This window comes from Cygnus atratus, chromosome 20 (assembly GCF_013377495.2).
Source record: "Cygnus atratus isolate AKBS03 ecotype Queensland, Australia chromosome 20, CAtr_DNAZoo_HiC_assembly, whole genome shotgun sequence".
Lineage (NCBI taxonomy): Eukaryota > Metazoa > Chordata > Aves > Anseriformes > Anatidae > Cygnus > Cygnus atratus.
The window spans coordinates 10,322,860-10,346,196 of NC_066381.1; the positions used below are offsets into that span (position 1 = coordinate 10,322,860).

At 62.3% G+C, this 23,337-nt stretch overlaps 1 protein-coding gene across 1 annotated transcript; it reads right to left on the bottom strand.

The window, feature by feature from the left end:
• Positions 1-1,018: 1,018 nt before the first annotated feature.
• Positions 1,019-20,627, bottom strand: HNF1B (HNF1 homeobox B). The gene is made up of 9 exons (XM_035561078.1): positions 20,290-20,627; positions 15,640-15,839; positions 14,115-14,301; positions 13,463-13,704; positions 6,836-6,999; positions 3,943-4,075; positions 3,659-3,850; positions 2,913-3,031; positions 1,019-1,039 (listed from the first exon to the last, which is right to left on the bottom strand). The coding sequence occupies exons 1-9, from the start codon at positions 20,625-20,627 to the stop codon at positions 1,019-1,021; spliced, it is 1,596 nt and encodes a 531-aa protein (XP_035416971.1).
• Positions 20,628-23,337: the final 2,710 nt, after the last annotated feature.

The following is a 23,337-nucleotide window of genomic DNA, read 5'->3' on the forward strand; positions in this document are numbered from 1 at the left end:
CAGCACAAGAGCTACGGGCTCCTCTGGAAGCTGCCGGTGCTCTGAGCTTTCCGGCAGCGTGTCTGTGTGGCTGGGGCTGCTGAGCGCTTCTCCACCCCACGGCAGCCCACCTCTGCGCCCCCCAACACAGGCGGCCCCCGAGCTCTCAGGGTTGCCCAGGCTCTGGCCGTCAGCAGCCAGCTGCCGGGGCTCTGCTCGGCACGGCACCGGCACCGTGCTGGGGGGGGGACACACGTGTGTGTGCCCGTCCCTCCGCAGGGCAGGGACCGGTGCTGCCGGACCGGCGTCCTCGCATAGGCACAGGGCTTTCCTCGTGGGCTGGCTCATTTAAAGGAAGAAGGGAAATACAAAACCGACAGCATACTCAGCTCTGACCTTTACCAAAAAAAAAAAAAAAAAGGGGAGAGAGAGGAGATTCAGGAACAATATATACAGATGGGGGAATTGCACTTAATTACAGTAGTTTACATCCATTGGACAAAATTTACTTCTTTTATATAAATCTTTATGTATAGGAGTGGGGACAGGTGAGGATGGAGCAGACTGTACCTATATTTACAGTTTAACTGGCTCAGTTCAACAGCTCATGCGATTCCTCCTTCCGAGCGCCAAGTAACAGACCCAAGTCCCTCTCAGTCCGTCGGGCAGAGGAGTGTAACTTAAATACGGTCCATCTTCCCCTGCTGCCACCTCTCAGGACAGCTCGTTCCTATTTCCTCGGGAGAGCCAATGGCCTCTTGGAAGGCAAATACTTAAGAAAAAAAAAATAAAAAATCCTCAAGACACATCTCGGAAATACTGCGCGGAGGGGAGGAGAGGCGCGGTCCCTGGGCAGGCGCCCGCGGTTCGGGCTCGGGCCGGTCCCGGCGGGGTGCTGAGCCTCCGGCTCCGTGTCGGGGAAGTGGGCTCCTCGCTGCGGCGCTGGGCTTCGCTGCGGCTCGGCGCGCGGGTCGCCCGCGGGATGTTGTGGAAAATAAAGTTCCCGTTACTATGTGCAAAGGCAGCGAGGTGTGGAGCATCACCAGGCTTGCAGGGGACACTGGGGAGGGAGAGAGCAGCACGGTGACTGGAGGGCGAGGGCAGCACCGCCGCGGCGCCGGGGCTCCCCGAGGGCATCTCCTGTGGGCCCCCCGACCTTGTTGAAACCCCCAAGCCCCGCAGCACCCCCAAAGGTAGAGCACTGCGAAAACACATTGAGCCAGATATTGCCACCCCCAAAATAACACTTTAAAAGAAAAAAAAAGGGGCCTGTTTCAGCAGTTGTTCTATGGAATTTGTGCTGGTAAGGCAGTGTTTGGGTGGGAGCGGGGCTTTGCTGTCCCCAGCACCGCCGTCACCTCGGAAGGACCTGGCAGCCCCTGCTCCTCCATCAGTGCCACCGCAGCAGCCCCTGCCCCGTCCCTGGGGTCCCCCGGTCACCGGTGGGGTGGGGGCCGGCAGCCGCGGGTGACCTTGTGGGCTGGAGCGAACAGCAAACATCGTAACGTGGAGATAAGGAGACGCCAGGAGCCTCCCGTGACATGTCATTAGGGACGGGCTGCGGCTATCAGGTGTTTGCTAACGTAATAAAAATGGTGGCTCGGCCTCGAGCGTTGTCGGAGGAACCGAGAGCTGCGTGCCCCTCTTGCACAGAGGGGACTGCTCAGGGGGCAGCAGCACAAACGGCCACCACTAAAACCCAAACCCCGCCAGGGCTGGGTGCAGCCCTCTGGCCATCGCTGGGGGCATTTCGCACCCGTCCCCAGCAGCACCTGCACGGCCCGGCCCCATCTCCCCCCTCCTGCACGGAGAGCCCTTCTCCTGCTTTAATTAAATGGTGACAGCAGGATGGAGGGAGGAAAACGAGCGAGCCCCGGGCAGCGCCACGTCAAGGTAGGCTGATCGCAGCGCCCAGCCGGGCAGCGGCCCCGCGGCGGGGCTGCCCAGGCGCTATTCCCATGCGAGGACATTTCCTGTGTGCAGCGGGCTCGTTTCGGCAAGCCGGCATCAAAGCCAGCCCGTGGCAGGAGAGCACGATTAATCAGGGGGAGTTCGGGCTGAGCGCACACCAGATGGGCCGATAAGGCCGCGCGGAGGAAATGGTGCTCCCGAGGAGCGCGGCCCCGCCTCGCCGCCCCCACGCCGCCACGCGCGGGCGCAGGGCAGCGCTCGCCCCACGCACCGCGGAGAGCAGGAGCCTGCACCGAGCCCAGCCGGAGCACTCATCACCCGCGGCACTTCTGCCTTCCCCCGTGGGACACCCCGGGCACCCTGAGCCCCCGCGGTGGCCCCAGCCCCTTCCTTGCCCCCCGAGCAGCAAACGGTGCCGAGCATCCGCAGAGAGGTCCCGCAGCAATCCCACGCTGTATTTACTCTGCGGTCATTGCAGGCATTTTTTTCCTCTCCACTGTCAAAGCTCGGTAAGAAAGTTTATCTGCATACAAGTTCAAGGCTCTCTCTTATTTATCTAGCAATCAATAAGGGCCGCATATTTCCCACAGTCCCCAGAGCCGGCTGTTAGAAAGGGGCCATTGTCTGAGTAAGGCCTCGCGCACCTGATTTGAGCCGGGATAAGTCCTGTGCCGGCACGGGGCAGATAAAGTTTGGGGCTGGGGCTGCCGTGCACCCGGCTCCAACCGATCCCAGCTCACCCCAGCCATGAAGGGCCGAAGCCGAGCCCCCCGAGGATGCCCCAGCCCCGTGCAGCTGAGCGTGGCCTCAGACAAGTGCAATCCATCACGGCCACTTGTCACCCACGTCCCCATCACGCTTGCCATCTGCAACGGGTTTTTCGCAGCCCACTGAAGGTCTGGGGCTGGGTGTTCAGCACCGAAGGGCTCGTCCTCAGCCGGGACACGCAGTGCAGGCGGGACCCGTGGAGCAAACACCCCGAATTACACCAGCCCTGCCCTGCCACCAGCCCCGGCCATTACCTGCTTACTGGAAGACATGTTGGTGAGCGTGCTGATGCTGCTGGTGTCCGTCACCACCATCGCCGAGGGGAAGCGGGAGGTGTGGGAATACTGGGGAGGCTCCTGCTTGTGTGCATACACTGCGGAGAGAAGGGGGACAAGCGGCCGTCACAGAAAAGTCACCCAGAGCCTTGGAAGGGGAGCAAAGCAGGCAAACCCTGCGCTACACACGTGGGTGCTGCGTGGGGATGGATACTGTGCGGACAGGGACACAATAAAACAAGTGGGAGGAAATTGCTGTGTGCCTCTAAATGGCCTCTTTCTCAGGTACCAGCTCACCCAGGGAAAACAGGGTGGACCAAAGGACGGGTGAAAAGGCCGAGCTCAGCAGAGCCAGGTGCTGGAGCAGGGCAAGGACAACAGAGGAGCCAGAAGGGGAGGCTTTTGCTTCTGCTGACCACCTCCTCCAGCAAGACCAGAGCAAGAAGCAATTTGTAGCTATAAGAACCCAGAAGGAAAAATAATCTTTGCACAAAGTGCTGCTGGGGACCACGGCCAGCCCGGGAGCAGTGCGGGTGATGCAGCACAGCGGGTGGCACCGGGGCAGGAGGGGACGGAGCAGGACGCGGCCACCCCACCCCGGCTGGCACCCAGGGGAGAGAGCACACGAGCACGGGCAGGGGCACGCAGGAGGGCAGCAGAAGCCCATTTCCCATCGAGTTAATCTTCCAGGCTCTCCCCGGGGCAGCCACCCGGCGTCCCCTTACTGTGCGAGTTGGGCAGCTGGGTGACGGTGGCCATGAAGGGCTGCTGGGCCATGTGGCTGGGCGACTGCTGCATGAGCGGCTGCTGGTGCGGGCTGTGCAGCTGCTGGGAGAACTGGACCGGCTGCAGGGCCGCCAAGCTGCCGGCCACGCTGTTGATGACCGGGACGCTCTGCGCCTGCGAGGTGTTCAGACCTGGGAGGAGGGAGAGAGAGCGGGGACAGTCAGCGCCGGGGTCCCCAGCGCACTGCAGGAGGGGTCCGGAGGGGTCCCGGGTGTGTGCTTACTCTGTGCGATGGCCATGACTCCCGAGAGCGGCGTCATGATGAGGTTCTGGGACTGCTGCGCGTTGTGGTGGGACAGGCTGTGGATGTTGGTCAGGGTGCTCACCGGGGGCAGCCCGCCGCCCGACACGGAGATCTGCCAAGGAGCAATGCAAAGGGAGACATCAGGCACACGACAAGGGCTGCTCCCGGCTCCCTGACACCACCCGGACACAGCAACTCCAAAAACAGGGATGGGGGCGTCGGAAAAAGCCCCCAGGAGCCAAGCAGGCTGCGGCCACACTGGGCACCTTTCAGTGAGGTGCCCCAGGGCTGCAGACCCTGGCTGGGACTCCTGAACATCGCGTTAATAAATAGCAAAGCAGCAGCGGTGCAAAGCTCCCCTGGAACCGGCTGCCAGCGCTCCAGCAGAGCACGGCGCCGGGGACAGGACGCATCCCAGGCGTTTGCCATTTTGCTCGCCAGGTCCAAGTTCCTGCAGCTGGGGACAACTGAGGACTCTCAACACTCATTAACTTCCAGCCGTCACGGTTATAGAGGAAAGTGGGAAATATAAACTCGGGAATCTTAAAAAAAAAAATAAAAAAGACCTGGGTGATCTTCTTAGTCATCACTTTTATGGAAAAAAATCCTGGTTTAGGGTCTGCAGCCACAGTGTGCAGATGGGCAGTGCTGGTGAGGTGGCCAAAGCCGGCTCCCTGGATTTGGGGTTGGTGTGTGATGGTCAGACACACGCGGAGACCCTCGGAGCGTGCTGGGAGGTCTCCGTTGGTCCCTGGTGTAAACAGGGGTACAGCAGCGCCTAGGTGTTGCTGAATTGATTCGCTGCAGTTCTCCTAACCCCTCTGATGGAACCTCCTGCACCGAGCAGCTTCGATCCATGTTTCGGAGCCATCCTTCGGGCTCTTCGTACGACACTCCTGGACACCGGGCCCAGCGCCTTGTTTATTTTGCCCATTGAATTTGAGATAGCCTCATTGCAATTGAAACAAATACATCAATAAATTCCAGAGCACGAGAGTGACTCATGTTTCCTTATCCAGTACTTTCCACTTTCAAAGTTTCTTCAAGGCCAGGTCACACCACGCCGCGGTGCACGAGCCAGGCGGCTCGCAGCAAACGCACACCGCTCACCTGCAGCCTGGGCACATTTCTGGGGGAATTGGGCAAAAGAGCTGCTCCCAAAAGAGGTCACCTGGAGATGGCAGGATTGGAAAAGACCCGCCAGGCACTGGACCATTGCAGGGGGCTCTCTGGGACTACAGGAGCAACACAGGAGCATAAAGGAGGGTAACACCACAGCTATCTGCAGCCTCCGTAGCGCTCCTCCCTAAAAAACGATTGCCTTCAGATGCAGCAATTTCCTTGGCAGCTTTTGGTTTCATGTGGGGTATTAAAGGCACATGTTTACTTACTAGAAACCACAGCCTACAGCATATTTTTATTAAATAACTTGCAAGCACTAGCTAGCCTTGCTTAAAGATCAGAGATAAGCTGGCAGAGCTGCACGCTGCTGGGGAACCGGAGCAGCCCCAGACGGCGCTGTGCAGCGGGGATAGTTCAGCAGCGCTCTGCCCGCGTGTGCCTTTAGCAGGCTGCTTCCCCCAGTGTAACCCACTGCACTTCTGAGCGGCCTTCTGCCACGCGAGGGAAGCTCCCCTCCCGGGGGGCTCCTGTCCCCCCCCCCAAAAGGGTCTCCTGCAAAGGGTCACCTGGCTGGGGTGCGCCGAGAGCTCCGCGCCACCGAGCTCCTCGCACGGCTTTGTCCTCTCGCCCCCCGCCCCGCGCCGCCAGTGCCTGCTGCTGCCTTCAGTCGTGACTCATTTTATGACTTCAAGGCTCAGGGTTACAAGGCTCAACACACCCCGAGGGAGACATGGGTGTGCTCAGGACGCATGGCAAGGGAGCGTGCTGCGGGGCTTGGGATCGCTCTGCAGTGCTTCCTCTGCCTGGCGAAGGACGCTCGGTGTGCCCAGCGCAGCACCCGAGCCTGCGGGGCTGCAAAGATCCCCTCGTGGGGGCGAGCAGAGGGAAAGGCAGAGCAGGGAACTGCAAGGAGCCCCTCGTGGGGGTGAGCAGAGGGAAAGGCAGAGCAGGGAGCTGCAAGGAGAAGGAGCCCAGGCTGCAGGAGGGAGCACCCAGCCAGCAGACTTGTGGGGACGCACAGCCGACGGCCCAGGAGGGACAGTCCTGCGAAAATGGAAGTGAAAACCGGGGCAGAGCGGGCTGGCCCCGCTGCCAAGGGCCGTGTGCGACTTTCACTTTCAGCAGGAAAACCTCCTCCCGGAAGAGCCGTGGGGCAGCCAGGCACCACAAAGCCGCAGCAGCCCGCTGCGAGGGAGCGCCGTGCTCCCGTCCCATCCTGTCCCGTCCCATCCCGTCCCGTCCCATCCTGTCCCGTCCCGTCCCCACCACCCCGCTGCCCGCACAGCCTGGCACCAGCACACGGCCACGCACAGCACCGGGGGCTGGCACCAGCCCGGCACGGCCGGGGAGGAAAGAGCTTCCCAGCAAAGCTGAGAACCTGGGAGGGCTTAAGGAAAAGTAATGAATGAGCATTTTATCAATGCCCATGTCATCGGCAGGGGAAAGCAAACAGTGATCCACCCAGCGCGCAGTCAGTCAGCGAGGCATGCGATCGATAGGAGCGGAGCGGGCTCTGTCAGGTTTACGGGCTGCTTTTGGGGAACACGCCGCCCGCGGGGCCGCGGGGCCGCGCATCGTGCTCGAGGCAGGCGCTGGGGACGGGCACGCGCCCGCGCCACGGCCCCGGCCCCACAATGCCCCATTGTTCGTCGCGGGCCGCGTGTGAAACCCGGGGAAAGCGTGTTTGCTTTGCCCGCTGGGCCCTCTTATCTTATCAGCGCCGCCGCCACAATAGGCCAGGTGTACTCACCATTTTACCGTCGGGAGAGAGCAAACCGTGGCCTGGGTCCAAGCCGGCCGGGGAGACCTGCTGCAGGACCGCCTGGCTGGTGGTGACCATGGCACCGCTGCCGTGGTGGCTGATGGCCCCGGAGGACGCCGCCTCGCCGCTCGCCGCCTGGCTGTACCGGACCCCTGCAAAACAGCGCCAGGCGTTGGCATCGCCCGCGGGCACCCCGGTGAGGGCACCCCCCCGGCCGTGCCGCCCCCCAGGAAGTGAGGAACCCCCCGGCCCTCCTGGGGCACGCAGCACAAGGATGCAGCCGCTTTGCACACCAATGTGCGAGCCCCCTGAACGATGAGCAGGAGGAGGGCAGCAGGAGACATGCCCCCTCCTCCCGTGCTGCTTTCCAGCCTCTCCCCAGCCCCATCTCCTGAAATTGCCTGGAGAAAACAAGGCTGAAGGATACCAAGCGCCCAAACAGTGCTGCAGCTCCCGGAGGAACCCGACTGTCCCTGATGCCCGTGGGGCAGAAAGGGGCTGCCCCCATCAGACCCATCCAGCCAACAACAGGCACCGTTCCGCACCCATCTGCACCCCTCGTGCTTTCATTGCACAGTGCACACCCACGTGCAACCTCCGCCGTGTCCCCGGGCTCTCGGACACCAGCTGGGAGCCCTGAGCTGCAGGAGCCGCTCTGCATCCCGGGGTTCTTCCTCCGAGTGGCCCGCCTGGCTCCTCGGGGCCCCGCTGTCCCAAAGCCCTCCTGGCTCCGAACAACGACGGCCCTCGCTTTTTTCTCAGCCTCTCCTGCATCCCATTTCCCTCTCGACTCGCTCTTGACAAGTGCATGATTAACCGAGTGCCGCAGGAGGACAGAGGGACAAGAAATGCAAACCTCCAAACCAGAGCGCAGCCTGACACCGCCAAGGAGTGAAATCTGGCTTGAGCACAGGTCTTCAATACAAATATATTTAATTTGGCTAAAAAGCCCTGCACTGATAACCATATGATCAGCCGTGTGTCATGGAAAGGCATCTACAGATCACAAATAATTAACCAAGGAAAACCCATGGGAAACAAAAGCGTCTTTTACACGGGTGCCCTGACAACTCCGGTGAGAAGCCATTTATTACGAGGAGCCCAGCACCGGGCTCGCAGCCGGGTTCACTGAACTCCCCGGAGATCGAAGCGGTGGCTGGCCCGAGGGCCCAAATCTCTCCTGGGAATGAAAATCACCAGCAGCAACCTCTGCAAGCATCCTCTGCCCAAGCCAGAGCCAGACATCACCGGTGACCCCGGCCACCGCGTGGGCACCTTGAGGACCTGTCCCCAAACCGACCTGAGCAGCTCCACGCGCCCAGGTAGTGGGGTCTTTGTCCTGGGGTTTTGGGGCTCTTTCCGCCAGGTGCCAGGAGCCCTGCTGGCGTGGTGGCCGAAGCCCCGAGGACCTGGAGCTTCAGAGGTGGTGCTGGCAGCCCCCGGCCAAGGCTCAGTGCAGGCTGGCGGGCGGCAGGTCTGTGGGGATGCTCCAAGGGCTGCTCTAAAACCTCTGAGTCAAGGAAGAAGAAACATCTGAAATAACCGATAACTTGGGTCTGGCCGCTTTGCGCACGAGGCCCCAGAAGCAGCGGATAAAGCACGGCAGGCTACCTGCTGCCATCGCCGAAAGCACAGAAAAGTCACTCTTAAATTGCCTCCAAATTTTCAACATCAGCTGGTTAAACATGTCCCGCAGATAGGAATCTCCCCGCGATGTCTGGTTCCTGATCATTTCCCAGCAAACCCCTTTATCCCTGATAATACAAGAATGTCCTCTGGCAGGTGGATATTTGCCGGTACGAGTGGACGTCCCAGCCATGAGCAGGGTAAACATTACTCAACCGGGGCACTGTCACCACATTCTTCCCCGCGGCCCCGGCCTCGTGCAAAGTGTGCTTCAGCTGCTGCCGGCCTGAGATCCTGCAGCGCTACTCAAACAATGGGAGGGGAGATAAAATAAAGCCCTTTCTTCTCACAATGGTCTTAAAGATAGACGAGGAGCACAGGCGGCTCCGGCTGGAGATTAAATTATAGTTTCTGTGCCGATGAAATAGTGATCGAATTGGCTACGAAAGAAACCCAAGGTGTGTTTGAGAAATGCAGGACTGGGTGAGACGTTACCCTTAAGGGTGACGGTCTGTAAGGTTTCAAGCAGTAACACCACACGGGAGGGATGCCGAGGTCTGCTAACTGCCAGGGCGATCCTCCCCCCTTTTGGATTCTGTGAAGCTTTCAGTAAGGACAAAATTTTAAAACCCCAAATCACGCTGTACCCAATTCAGCCACGACACCCAGAATTACGTAGCTGTCTTTAAAAAGTAGGCGATGTTAAAAGCTGATTTTCAAGCTTTTCCCTGCAATCCTAAGGACGAGACTGTTACTGTTTGGGAAGCGATAACCACCGCTGAGGTGTCCAGGCAGTCTGGCAGCCGAGGCTTGGGCAGGGTAAGGGTTTTCCCGTCTGCTGCTGCTAACTCGTGGGCCTTTGGGAAGCCACCAACTATTTTTTTTATTTTTTTTTTCCATTCCTAGAGCAGGACGCATATTATTGCTGTCTGTATGCCCTCGCTGTCGGGCTGGATTTTGGCAGACGGGGCAGTTGGCATCGGGAGGCTCACGCTGGCCAGTTACAACAGCGTTCCGGGCGATGGAGGTGCCGTTCCTCCTGCCTCCCCAGCGAGCTCCTGCCCAGCCCCGCTTCAACCACGGCCGTGGGGAGATGGTGCGGCCGTCCTGTGGGTCTGAGCGCAGGATGTGTCCCCTGGCACCTCGCTGGCCCCATTTGCTGCCCTCCCCCGGTACGCACGGCTCCCTCCTGGGGGGCTTCATGTCCCACCCGAGCTCAGGGTTTATGGCACGGCGGGCCAGGCGGCCGCACAGAGCCGAGCACGATTGTTGTCCTGCCGCTCTCCTGTGCTTGAAGCAGCCCCAGCACAAGATTTATTCCTCCTCAGCCTCTCCCCGTCCAGCTCTGCGCAGCCGCCCCGGAGAGGAGCCTGCCCGTGAATCACTGTTAATGGGCCTGCCCGTGGAGCCTGCGCCCTTAAAGACTTTTTTTTTTCTCCAACTGGAGCTACAGCCATAATATAAAAGTCTGTTTATGGGACCCGGCTATTGTTTGGCCCCCGAGCTGCACAGCCCGTGAAACGTTTTACTGCTTTCCCATGTTTCCAGACAAACCGCGGGGTCTGGCTCCCGTAGCCTTAACCCTGTGTTTCAGCCCCGCAGCCGGCACCCCCAGCTCCGTGGGGTGCCAGAGCCCGTCCCCAAGCCAGCGCATCCCAAGGCACGTCCCCAGGAGCATCCCCAGGAGCATCCCCAGGAGCATCCCGAGGCTGCTCGCTGCTCACTGCTCACACCAGCTGTGTTTCTGCCCGGAGCCTCACCAACACCCCGCAAATCGCCGATTTTGGGGCTGCCACTCAAATTGTCCCTAAAGTGTTAATCTTGCTCAGTTACAGAGGTGCATAGTTTATATCCATTATAAACCTGTTTATTGGGACTGGACCCTCCCATTTTGCTGCTGTCATAAAGCCCTAATTACCCCCCATAAAACCGGGAAAAGCTCCTAACAGCACACCGTACCCACAGAGCCGCACAATGAGCGCAACAGTAAAGAATTACAACGGCTGGCACCGGGTCCACAGCCAGAACCAGCACGTACCCCACGGCTATCAAAGAACAACTTGAAAGATCCAGATATAAACTGATGTACCTCTGGACCAGGGTTTTATGGACAGGCTTTTCTTTAAGGAAAAAAAAAAAAAAATTAAAATCACCCCAATTGCCCTCGGAGTTTACCGAGAACCTCAGGGCGTGGAGCTGAGTTATTTTTATACTTGTACGTACGTCTGTAGAGATACCTAAAATATATATCACGTATATTCAGATATATACATTATTTGTTATATACATGCATATGAAGGACTGTGCTGATGTCTGCTGCGTGGGCACTGCCGGACGGATGGGGCGGGCGGGGGAGATGCTGTGGGGCCGGGGCTTTGCGGGGCGCCCCGGGGCCCTTTGTATGCAGTGGGGACGCAGGGGGGGCAGCGCGTCACCTAATCTCGTCAATGCACTGATTGTCTTTGGGGCTCTTGAAGATAAAAATGGCATAAGCCAGAGTCTACGGCATGGCACCGAGGCAGCGAGATAAAGCCCTGAGTGACCTTCAAGACAAACAGGGAACCGAGATCACTGATAATACCCTATAGGAAGGGAAAAGTCCAGAGTCTGAGAAGCCTCCGAGGTAGGCTTTAAGTATTTACCTCCAAATAGTTAAAAACTCTGCCCTGAGACTTGGCTCGGGGTCCCCAGGAAGAGGCTGGGAGGATGCCCGACTTTTCCAGCTCTTCCCCCTGCCCCTGGCCGTCATCCCCCCCTTTGGCAGGGCACCACCCGCAGCGTGCCCACCAGGCGATGCCGGTGCCCCGCTTTGCGAGCGGCTCTGAGCTGCCCCTCGCAGCCAGCCCCACCGTTCCCTTCCCCGGCAGGGAGGACGCAGAGGGGCAGGACGCGGGCAGCGTCCCCAGCGCTGTCATTAAGCTGTTAAGGAGGCATTGAGGGCTCCAGACAGCGCCACACACGGTGCAAGGGCAGTTCAAATCCCAGCACGCGCAGCCACGGATGGGGTCAGCACCTCTTGGAGGACCCGGTGGTGTTTTGGGGGCTGCAAGCCTGCCATGCAGCTTGTAGGGCCCAAAACGCCACCGGGTCTGGTGGACCCCAACACAGGCAGCGGGTGAGCTCCATCCCAGCCCGTCGCTCCAAAAGCGGCCCACAAAACCCCTGCGCAGCCCTCGCCGTGCCCACCTCCTCCTCCTCGGCGAGGCCGATGCGCACCAGCGCTGGCCGCCAGCAAATCCCCGCGGCCGAGCCCTCCTGACCCCTCCGCGGCCATCACTCCTGCCCGGCTCAAAAGCCCCTCCGAATGGGCTGTCATCGGCCCTATAGCCGCAGCCGGCTCCTGCTGGCCGAAGCTCGGATGGGAAAATAAAGGTTTGGGCTTAACGGCCCCGCAGCCCCGAGATAAATGCCCGCGGTTACAATAATTGCTGTCCCCTAATAGAAGAAAACAAAGGCTCTCGCGGGGTGCCTGCATGCGCGCTGGCAGGACGGGGGCACATCAAAGGCAGCGGGGTTCGTTCAAAGCCCCGGCTTAATTGTCAATTAAGCATGCACGGGGGGGACAACGCCATGACAACGCGGGGCTGCATGCTGGTGCGGTATTGTAAAGCCCGGCGGCCGACACAGAAAACAGCTGATTTTGCTGACAATGTGCTTGTAGGGCACCTTGTAAGCAATCAGCCGGTGACAGGAGGGCAAACGTCCGCCCGGTCCCGCCATTGTGCGGGGCATTCCTGGGGCAGGGTCACACCGTGGTCACCGCGGGCCGCCCCGCGGGGAGAGCTGCGCCGGGAGCCGGGCTGCGGCCGCTGCTGCCAGCGGGGCAGGTGGGGTGTGGGATGCTCTGCGCCCCGAGGGTGTCCCCACACGTGGAGCCTGCCCATGGGTCCCACAGCGCCCAGGACAGCCCCAGCCCCAGCCCTCAGCACCCTCTCCCCGTGCCTATGGGACTCTCCGGACACCGCTTCATTTAATTCCGCTCTGAGATGAGGCTGGGGGCTCGCAGCGAGCCAGGCAGGGACAGCTCCAAGAGGGGGCTGGTTTTCGGCTCCCCAGCCGGGCTGTGCGGGTGCCACCCCGAGACGAGGCCCAGGGTGTTTGGGGCGCATCGCCCGCAGCCCCGCGGCCCCGCGCTGACCCCTCGCCGCCCGCCACAAAGCGCCCGCTCTTGTTTGCCGGGGCTGGCGGCTTTGGAGTGCAGATTGCAGGTAGCGGCACAATGGGGATTGTTCTCCCAACAATGCCTCTTGCCCCACGCTGCGGCCGCCGCCGGGCCCTCCCTGATTACCCTCCCGGCTCTGCCCGCGGCGTTATCTCCTGCTCAAATCCCCCCGGCCGCGCACACCGGGGGCAGAGGGGAGCCCGGCCGCAGGGCTTGGTGCAGCCCCCTGCCCGCAGCCACTCGTGCCATTAGGGTGGCCCCCAGGGCGAGCCCTGTGCCCCCCGGCAGCTTTCCTCCCCCGGCACCACGTCCCCCTGCCCTCCACGTCAGGCGGCAGCAGCCCGCATCCCCGCCCCTGCCCAGCCCAGCCCAGCCCGTGCGGGGACACCGTCAAATCCAGCCAGCCAAGCAAACACCCATCTGTCCTTGGCGGCACGGAAATCCAGCCCTCGCCACGTGGCTCGCCTGGCCATCGGGCTGCAGGGACAGCGTTCGCTCCTCTCCACACCCGTCAAGGCTTCGGGGGGACCGGGACGTCCCCGTACCCCAGTGCTGAGCGGGGTCCCACCCCACGGCCGCACAGCTGATGTGTCTGCGGCCGGTTTGCCAACAGGAAAACTGCACCAAGAGCTCAGCTATGTCGCTGCCCCTTGGCCAACGTGGGCAGCATGGACCATCCTCCCTCCGAGGCCATCGCCGTCTTGGCCGTGCACGGCCCCAGGGGTCCAGCACCCCTTTCTCCAGCAGAAACGGGGGCCAGTACAGCGACTGCTCAGCGCCACCACCCAACTGGGGCGGCCACCGCGCTGCCCTGGACATGGGCTTACCTGGCATCTTGCTGGGGGGCGAGGCGCTGGGCTGGTTGTGGTGGGGGGAGCCGTGGGACAGCAGCAGGTTCATGCTGTGCGGGGGCTGGCCCGAGCTGTAGGCGTCCATGGCCAGCTTCTGGCGGAAAGCCTCCTCCTTCCGCCGGTTGGCGAACCAGTTGTAGACGCGCACCTCCGTCACCAGGTTGGAGCCGAGCCCGTGCGCCTTGGAGGGAGACACCCCTCGCTGCAGACACTCGGCCCTGCGCGTGCAAGGGGACACGTTGGAACAAGGGTGCCGCTGGGGAGCCCCCCGACGCGCAGGGGGCCTCGGGTAGATGGGTGGGTTTGGGGGTGTTTGGGCCCTTTCTCAATGCCTGCCCGCTCTTCCCAACTGCATCCATGCCACAAAAGCCACCCCACCTCCCTCCAACCTTGTGGCACCCCCACGGCATCCCCGACCGCAGCAGGGAGCTTGCTCAGGTCCGCACGCTGCCCGGGGGGGGCAAAGCAAGGCGAAAACAGGGCCGGTGGCTCAGCGACGCCGTGCCACGAGCAGGCAGCCGGGGCTGCTGTGGGTTTGCGAGCCGTGAGCCCGGCACCACGCGTGGTTTTTGGAGGAGAGGCTGCAGGGCGGCAGAGGAAGTGGCGGGCGGCGCGGGGCGGCCGTTACCTGTTGCACTCCTCCACCAGCGCCTCTCGCTCCTCCTTGCTGGGGTTCTTTTGGCGGTCGTAGGCTTGGTACAAGATTTGCTGGGAGGCCGGCCCCCACTTGAAGCGATTGCGGCGCATCTTCTTGCTGGGGGTTTCGGAGCAGGCATCGTCGAGCTGGCCAGCCCCCTGGTTCTGCTGATTGAACTCTGGAAAGAGAAACAGCAGCTGATCCTGACTGCTTTTGTCTGTCCTATTTCCACAACCCTGGACTGTCTGGTTGAACTCTGAAAGAGAAAGGAGCAGACGTGACCCGGCCTGTAGCCGCCGCTCAGAGTCACCGTCACGCGCGGCGGCAGCCCCCGGACCCCCCCGGACCCCCCCCGCCGCCCCCAGCCCCCGGCCCCAGCATTTTTCGGTGCCGACTCGGGGCACCCCAGCACCGACTGCACACGCAGGCAGGGGCAGCGGGGTTGTGACCGACCCGGACGGGTGTTTAATGGGGAGGCATGCGCAGGGCATGCATATTCATAGTGGGGCTCTGTCGGCCTGCGCTTGTTCCGGGAGCAATTTTGCAAGCCAGGAGCCAGGCAGGGCACACCGAAGCCCCCCAAAATGAGCTCTTGGCCACCGCAGAGCCCCCTCCTCGTGTGCTCGCCCTACCCCAGGCTCGGAGAGCTGGGGGCTCAGCCCCGCGCCCCCGAGTTGTGCGCCAGGGGTGACCTTCCCCGCGTCCAGCCGGGCACTTGTCACCGTGGCAGTAAAGGGAGATTAATGGAAGGTTTTTATTATTCTCAGGTTTGCGGGGGAATTCTCCCTCTTTTTGTAATGGCTTTTCCCCTTGTGACAACAGAGCCCCAGACTGGAGCGGGCTCTGTTTGCTTTCACATCTCCAGGTGCGCTTTCAAAGCGGCAGCGCTTGGTGCTGAACCCTGTCCTGCGCTTTTTCTTGCTGCATTTTGCATCCTTTTGGGCGAGCGGGGCTGGCGGAGGGGCTCCGTCACGCCAGACAGGGCTCAGCACACCGCTGGCCCCACTGCCACCGCTCTCTGCGTGAGCCGGGCCCCGGGGATTTAAGGAGCCCTGCTCTGGGTGCTCAGTCAAAGCGGGCTGTGTTTTAAATAACTCCGACTGCCCGAGACCACGCTGCAGGTACAAATAATTTACGGGATTTCTCTTTCCTCTCTCTTTACTTTTTCGACAAGCAGTTGCAGAAAACGAGCACGCTCAAGAAGCGGAGAGAGGAAAAGGGGGCAGAGGTGGGAAATGGATCTAATGGCGCGCAGTCGTTAATCGCTTTCCCAGCTCTGAGGAACACCGACATACAGAAACCGAGATGTTCTGAGGGGCTCGGGGCAGCTCGCGCAGCGTCACTGCGACCGAGGGGGGCTCCCACCCACTTTTCCTGCAGCCGAAATCGATTTATCTCACAAAAACGTGTTGGGGAGGACCTGGCGAGGGGGGAGCCCGGGGCTGCCCTCGCCCGGCACTGGGGAGCCCCCCGCCCCGCGGCGCTCGCCCCAGCCCTGTCCCCGCCGGGTACTTACGCCGCAGGATCTCCCGCTGCTTGCGGACGTACCACGTGTAGAGGGCGGCCCTCTTCTGCGTCTTCATGGGGGTGCCCTTGTTGAGGTGCTGCGAGAGGTGCGACTGGTTGAGGCCGGTGACGTCCACCACCTCCCGCTGCGGGATGTTGTGCTGCTGCATGTAGCCCTTGATCATCTTCGCCGCCCGCCACGGGTCCTCGCTGCGGGGCGGAGGAAACAAAGGGTTAATCTCCCCCCGAATTTGCTTCTTCCTGCGATGGAACCCTGTTATTACCATCGGAAACCCACTGTTACTGGTGGTAGACAAATATTCTCGCTGCCTCCCCCTGCCCTGGACTGAATCCTCTTTCAGGAGGGCACAAAATCCCACGGCCGTGTCCTTCGGGGGAGGCAGAGGCTGGTGTGCGGCCGCGGCACCTGCTGGCCTCCATCCCCCCGCCCCGGGCTGAGGCTGAAGAGCAGAAAGCCAAAGCAAGCGAGCAAACCCAGGTGGCCCCCAGGATGGAAAACCCTAACCAAGTAATTTTAAGTCAGTCTCGAATATTTTTAAACACTTGAATTTGGCTCCGGCAGGATCCAGTTGCAAAATGGCTCTTCCCTAAATATGCGTTACTTTGGTGTCCTTGTGCTAGCTGGCACCAATTTAGGGGACAAACGAAATTATGGCCAAAATTAAAAATGCTGTATGCGTTCTTTTAGCTCCGATGAAAGCAAAATGCAATGGCAGACAAACAGGCCGACACACCTGCACCGAGAGCCCCGGGTTTAGGACCCCTGGGTTTGTTCTGCAGTACTCGAGGACGCTGGGCTAAAAGGAAGTGCTCTAACACTGAAAAATCGGTGTGGAACCTAAACCTGGTCACAGTCGTGCACTCAAATAATGAGATATTCTAATGCTGTACTTGGAATAACCGTCCAAATGCTTTTCCAATTCATTAGTTATTTTGGATCCTTCAACTTGTCAAGGGGAAAAAACCCAACGAGTAGATTTCTTACTTTTTGTCCTGAATGCAGCACGAAAACAAAGCTGTTTGGACCCAAAGCAAAAGTACCCAGCTGCAAGCAACCCGCTGGATGGAAGGGCGCTTTGTCGGCTCCCTAGCCCTGGGGCAGGGGGGCACGGACTGTTTTGGAGGATGTTCCTGTGCCCAAAGCCCACCGACCCGCTGAGCGCAGCGGGCTCGGGCTGCGGCACCTCTTGTCCTGGTGCCACCGGTGGCTTTTTCACTTGGAGGAGGACTTGGAGACCCTTCTCCTTCCCGCACGCACGGTGTCCTCCGTACGGCCCCGGCTGCATTGCGGACCCGCAGAGCTGTACGTGCACACAGGCACACACTTGTCCCACCAGCCCAAGGCCCCGACCAGGTTAAGCACCGCGCAAACCCCGCTGCCGTCCCCGGAGCTGGGCACAACACAGGACGGGGCCACCAGCTCCGCAGCCTCCGCCCAGCACCTCGGCCATGCAGCAGCGGTGGGCAGCAGCTTGGCTGCAGGTTTTGCAGCGAGCGTAAACCCGAGGTGATGCTGCAAACGGCTCAGCACCCAGCGGCACTGCCCTCAGCGGGCTGCCCCGGCACGGGCGTTACCCAGGCGGGCACGGGGGTCTGCACGACACAGCCCACAGCCCCTTCCCACATTAAATTACCCACCGAGACATCGCCAAAGCGGCATGGAGACAGGGCAGCACGGGCTGCCCCAGGACACGCAGGAGCCAGCGGGACGCAAGGAGAACTCCTCTCGCCGCGGGTCTCCTGCGGGCGCTCGGCCCCGCTCCCGGCAGGGAGTGAAGCAGGGCGCAAGCCGAGGGGCTGCATGCGGGCTTCTCTCCCCAGCAGCTCACAATGCCTACCTGATCCTACAATTACTGGTTACTAATAAGTTAATGGGACAGAGCTCGTCACCCTTCCACATAGCAGGCTGGCCCACAGCTGAACCAAGGGCATCGCTTTTACAGAGCTAAATCCCGAGCCAGCGCAATAGAGCGCACTACCAAAAGGGAAAGAGAGAGACTTTGGGTTACAGGCGTGACTTCTGAATTGAAATAAAATTTGGCAACATTTTCGCTGAAGAAAATTATGTGAGCATTAGAAAAAAGTCCACAAATTTCCTTTCATTTTGCATCTACATGAAAGGCTTCCCTTCGGTATTTCTGGTGTGTTTCACGCTCACGCTTTCAAAACAATTATTCAGCTCTTAATTTCTGAGCAACGTTTTTCTTTACAAATCTATTTGACCGTATTCAAAAGGGTTAAACAACCTGAAACCAAACCCAAACATTTTGTTTCATGTTAAACAAAATGTTTGGACTTGACCCAAAATGAAACGTTTGAGTGTTTGTTTGCCTCTTTTCCTTTTTTTTTTTTTTTTTTAAGAGAGGAAAACATTTTGATTCAACACAAGCCCTTTTTTTTTTTTTTTTTTTTTTTTGGTTCTGTCACCAAAATGAAAAACTCATTAACTGCCTAATCTTCATCAGGGCTTTACATGCAGGAAAAACAACAACCCAGAAGCACTTGGTAATACTGGAGAAGCAGTTCGCAGCCCTCGCTCCGCAGCCCTTCTCCACCCCGCGCTGCCCCTGGCATCGAGGAGAGGCTTTTTTTTTCCTGCCCAGAATCAACCACGACGAAGCCCGGCTGCGAACGCCGACCCAGAGCAGGCACTTCCCAGCCCAGCCTCGTGCCCGTCCCTCTCCCCAGGACCCCCCACCCACTCGCCCTCTTTGTCAGCCTTGAAAACAGGTAAATACACTCAACATCCTCGGAGAAATATGCCAAGAATTTATACACATGGATTATAAACCCGGCTCCCTACATCAGTGATCTATCTAATCTGCATCTCCCTGTGCACACAGCGCGGAGCAGAGCTCGGAGGTGGAGGGCTCCACGGCCGCCCCTTCCCCTCTGCCCCGGGCACGTTTCGGAGCGGGTTTTGGTCTCCCCACCTGGGGGGCTCCCCCGGCTCCCCTGCAGCACCGCCCCCATGGGATGCGGGTGCTGCAGTGATCGATCGCTTGCCCTGTGCACCCAGCGGGGCCGCTGGAGCCTGGCCGGGAGGGTGCCGCGGGGCGTCTCGCCCCGGAGCCGGGCTCTGCACCACCAGCACCACTCTCCAGGCTCTGCAAGGAGCCGGGGTTGGCGCTGCCCTCGGTGCCATGCTGCCCCAGCACAGAGCTGAGGACATTTGGGCCCCCTGAACGGGACGCCCAAGTGAGCGTGGTGCAGGTGGGCAGCCAAGCCCGGGGCACGCTGCTGTTCCCAAAATGAGCCCTGGGGCCGAGCACCCCCAGGGGCATGGGAACAGCCCGTGACGGAGCCGAACCCAGGGCCAGGAGGCTGGGGCTGTGGGGTGGCAGCAGAGCGGGGTTTTGCCCCGGTGTGGGGCTGAAACCGATGGCTCCCGACGCCTCTACCTTGGCTGCCTCTCCAAGTACAAAGGGCTCGCTTAGAGCAAACACAAGCTCTTTGCAAAAGGCTCCTCAGGGACATGTGCCTGCTCTTGTTTGCACCAAAGGCAAACTTTGCACAGGAACACCTGTGAGAGAGCAGCGACGCGGGGCAGAGCCCTCCCTGCGCCCCCGGTGCCACCCGGGCACCCCGGGGCCGGGCACAGCGGCAGGCAGAGGGGAATCGGGGACAGGCAGAGCACCCAGTGGCACGCAGGAGGGGTGGGTGGGTGCCCGGGTGGGTGGGTGCCCCGCTGAACAGGCATGCAATGCCGTGCCCCTCAGCACCCTGTGGGGCCCAGCCGAGCCCTGGCCTGGCACGGGTGCCACCACCCAGCCCCGTCCCCAAAAGCCTCGGGGCCGCCCAGACTCACGCCGAGGCAGGCGTGGAGCTGAGCACGGCACCCACGGCACCTCCGGCACCCACCGCGGTGCTGGCTCCGTCCCGGTCCCTCCCGGGACACCGGGGCCGTTGGGGGCCGCGGGCTGGCGGGGGGCACGCAGCGGCACAGCCCTCCGGAGGGACAGGCTCAGCGCGGCCCGTCGGGACCCCTGGGGACGGGGGAGGGACCCGGGGACGGCCCCGCGGGGCTCCCAGCGCGGTTCCACCGGCCCCGGGTGCGCAGAGGGGGCAGCCCCGAGCGGCGCGGCCCCGCCGCTCCCCTCCGGCCCGCTCCCTGCCCGCGGCCCCACGGGCCCGGGGCTGCTCCGCCGCGCCCCGACGGCACGGCTCGGCTCGGCTCGGCACGGCTCGGCTTAGCTCGGCTCGGCACGGCGCTGCTCGGCTTAGCTCGGCTCCGTTGGGCTCGGCCCGGAGCCGCATCCCCGGGCCGGGCCGGGTCGGAAGCGGAGCGGCCTCGTTTGGGGGTTTCCTCCTTCCCCCTCCCCGCCTGGTTTACAACTCGGGCAATGAATAACCCGCCTCTCCGCTCGCCCTAATCGCGGCCCTTTGTGTATCTTTCTGTTGATGATTTATAGAAATAAATTAATAACGCCCCGGGCTCCACGTGCTGCAGTTTATGTTTCATCTCCCGGCGCGGACGGAGGACGGAGCCGGCGGCGGGGGCGAGCCCGGCACCCCCGGCCCCGCCGCTCGGGGCGGCCGCGACCACCCGACGGCATCCCCGGGGTGTCCCCGAGGCGTCCCCGCCGTGTCCCCGCGATGTCCCCGCGGTGTCCCCGCCCTGCCCGCCCCCCGGCGGTACCTGATCATCCTGTCCACCTCCGCCCGCTGCTCCACGGCCTCCTCGGTGTTGAGCGCCTGCAGCTCGCGGAGGATCTGCGGCGTGTCGAAGTCGTCGCCGTCCTCCGAGCCCTCGTCGCCGGACAGCTTGCCCTTGCCGTGCCCGTTGGCGAGCGGCGGGTAGGCGGCCTTGCCGTCGGGCGGCCCGCCGGGGGACAGCGGCAGGCTCTCCAGCTTGACGCCGAAGCCGGCGGCGGGCACCATGTCCTCCAGGGCGCGGATCAGCCCCTCCTTGGTGGCCCCGGAGCTGAGCAGGGCGCCCAGGAGCTCCCGCTGCAGGGCGCTCAGCTGGGACACCATGGTCCCGGGCGCCCGCCGCTCTCCCCGCGCTCGGCCCGGCCCGGCCCGGCCCGGCCCGGCCCGGCCCGGCTGCCCCCGGCACCTGCCGCTCCGCCGCGCTCCGCTCCGCCCCGGCCGCCCTCTACCAAGCCATGCCGGCCTCCATTAGGCAATATAGCTTATGCAAATCAGCGCCGGGAGGCCTCTCCTCCGGCAGCCGCGGGGGCGGCCGCCGCCCGGACCCCGCGTCCCCGCCCGCCCGTCGCGGCCCGGCCCCCGCCCGCCCGGCTCGGCTCGGCCCGGCCCGGCCCTTATCGGCCGCGCTGGGGCGGACTTTGCCCGAAGCCGACGGAGGCCCCGGAGGAGCGGCGCGGCGAGGCCGGGGCGGCCGCGGGGAGGGCGGCGGAGCGGGCCCGGGGAGCCCCGACGGCGCGGCCGGCAGCGGGAGGGCCGGAGCCCTGCCTGCCGTCGGGGCGCCGAGCCCTGTGCCCGCCGCCGGGGCGGCCCCGGCAGCCTCGGACGCGCTCCGCAACGCCCCGACGGCGGCCCCGGGCCCTCTCCGCCCTCGCCCGGGGCTCAGCGGCCACCCCCGGCCCCCCCCGAGGGAGCCCCCCTGGGCTGCCGGACCCCAGGGCTCTCCACCGCGGGGGTCCCGTCGGGGTCCCGCCGGCCGGCAGGACGGGCTGGGTGCAGACACGCTGCCCTTCAGATGGGGGTTTTGGGGGGACCCGCAGCGGGTTAGCAGACGGGACGGTGCGGGGACGGGGTGCTCGGGGACACAAAGCCCCGACGGAGCCCTGAGAGCCGCGGGGGGGGCAGGGGTCAGGTCTGGAAGTGGGCAGAGGGAGAAACCCAAACTCCAGGACCTGAGCTCAAAGTGCTTTCCTTACACTGTGAACACGCAAAGTGCCCAAAAATTCAGCAAATTCACCCAACCCAAAGCAGACGCGAGGGCAGGAGAGGCACCACCACACCACCGAGCACGATGTGCTGGGCTCTGGGACCCCGCAGGGAGGACCAGGCAATGTCCCAAACCTCTGCCTGTCACCCCCAGCCCCACCGAAGCGCTGTCAGCCTGGTCCCTCCAGCTCTGGCGTGGCTGGGACCTGGATGTGAACCCCTGCAGAGGATGAGGGCTCCAATCCCACCATTTCCAGCCCAGATTCAGATTTTTGCAGGGTCCCCAAAGCTGTAGCTGCCCGTCTACATCAAGGGCCCCGGGAGCCCCAGAAAGCCCTGGCAGCCCCCAAGTCATAGCAGGGGGCTCTGCCCCCACTGGTATCCACCAGGAAAAATGCTCTGGGGAACCGTCTGGCTCCCAGCAGAGACAGGAGGAGGGAAATGAGAAGCCCGACAGCCGGGAACACGCTGTGCCCGTCTGCAGGAACGTGCACGTTGGGAGCTGCGCTGGTGCGTCGGGGGACGAGGCCATCGGGTGGCTTTGGCCCCAAAGGTGCAGGAGCAGCCTGGGGCTGGGAGTGGGGGGCCAGGAGGGCAGCGCAGCACCTTGGCAGCCAAGGGCCGGGGGCAGCAGGGCTGGGGGTCGAGGGTGTCCCCAGATGGAGCAGGAAACCTCACTGCGTGCCTGGGAGGCGGCTGGCGGATGTGTGCGCCATGGCTCTGCGGAGTTTCTCCGCAGGCTCGCAGCACGCTGAGCACAGCTATGGAAGGGAGGACTGAAACCCCCCCAGAAGCCCCATCCCAGCTCCAGCTCCAGCCCGGAGCCCACGCCTGGCCGAGCACCTTCCCTGACCCTGCCTGGTGCTGCTCCCACGTGCTCGGGGCTGCGCGGCCGCGGGAGGCGAAGGCAGCACCTCTGCACCCGTCCTGGCCGCTGCGAGCCTGCAGCCAGGTCAGGCTCCCGGGCTCGCTGGGACCCAGCACTTTGGTGCCAGCCCTGCTCAGGGCGGCTCCGAGGGGCTCAGCACCCGGCTGCGGGAGCCTCCCTGGCTCTGCAGGGTGCAGGGATCAGGGGACTGGGTGACTGCCCCCACTCCATTCTACTCTGGGACATACCTAGCAGGTCCCAAAACCATCCCAAACTAGCCATCCCAAACTCTCATCACCAGGATTTGGGCTTAGACCCGGTGCCCCCTGGGCTGCCCCAGCCAAAGGCTCGGTGGAGGAGCCGTGCTGAGCACCCACCCGGGGCTGTGCCCGCCTGCCCACGACCCCGACCCGGCCTGGGAACAGCCTGGCTCAGGCTCTGGGAAGGTCCCCTCATCTCTTTCAAGTGGGCTAGTGAGCTTTGACTTGGTCTTTGCACAGCTTCATGGCATCGCATGATAATAATGTTCTGTCACAGTGGGTGACCTGGACCTTGTCCTATTTCCACACATTTGGAGGCACCTGGCTAATGAAGTGGATATTGTTTTCTGGTCCATCTCTCTCACCCTATTGCTCTTCCCCCTTCCTCCACGCCCAGCTCCTCCGAGCGGTGTCAGGAGCCTTATTGCAATTGCAATCGGCCCGTTCCCATCGTTGTCCGGCACAGCTCATTAACTCCTCTCAGCAGAAGATCGTGGTCATTACAGCTCGGGGGGCCGGCGGGCGCCCCGCGGGGCTGGGAGCACATAGTTTCCCAGCCAGGGGAAGGCACCGGCCCGGTGTGAGCATCAGCCCGAGCTCTCACGCAGAGGTGACCGGGGCTGGGAACAGAGGACAGCTCTCCCCGCTGCAGCCTGGCTCCGTGGCCACCTCTACGCCATCCTGCACACAATTTTTTCAAGCT

What these genes read in the sequence shown, in the direction of transcription:
- HNF1B (XM_035561078.1), bottom strand. Translation starts at nt 20,627, where the DNA reads ATGGTGTCCCAGCTGAGCGCCCTGCAGCGGGAGCTCCTGGGCGCCCTG. An exon ending in GAGGTGGACAGGATGATCAG is followed by an intron (nt 15,840 to 20,289) that starts GTACCGCCGGGG and finishes TCCGCCCCGCAG; the next exon opens with CGAGGACCCGTGGCGGGCGG. An exon ending in TCTCTCCCGACGGTAAAATG is followed by an intron (nt 4,076 to 6,835) that starts GTGAGTACACCT and finishes GCTCCTTGGCAG; the next exon opens with ATCTCCGTGTCGGGCGGCGG.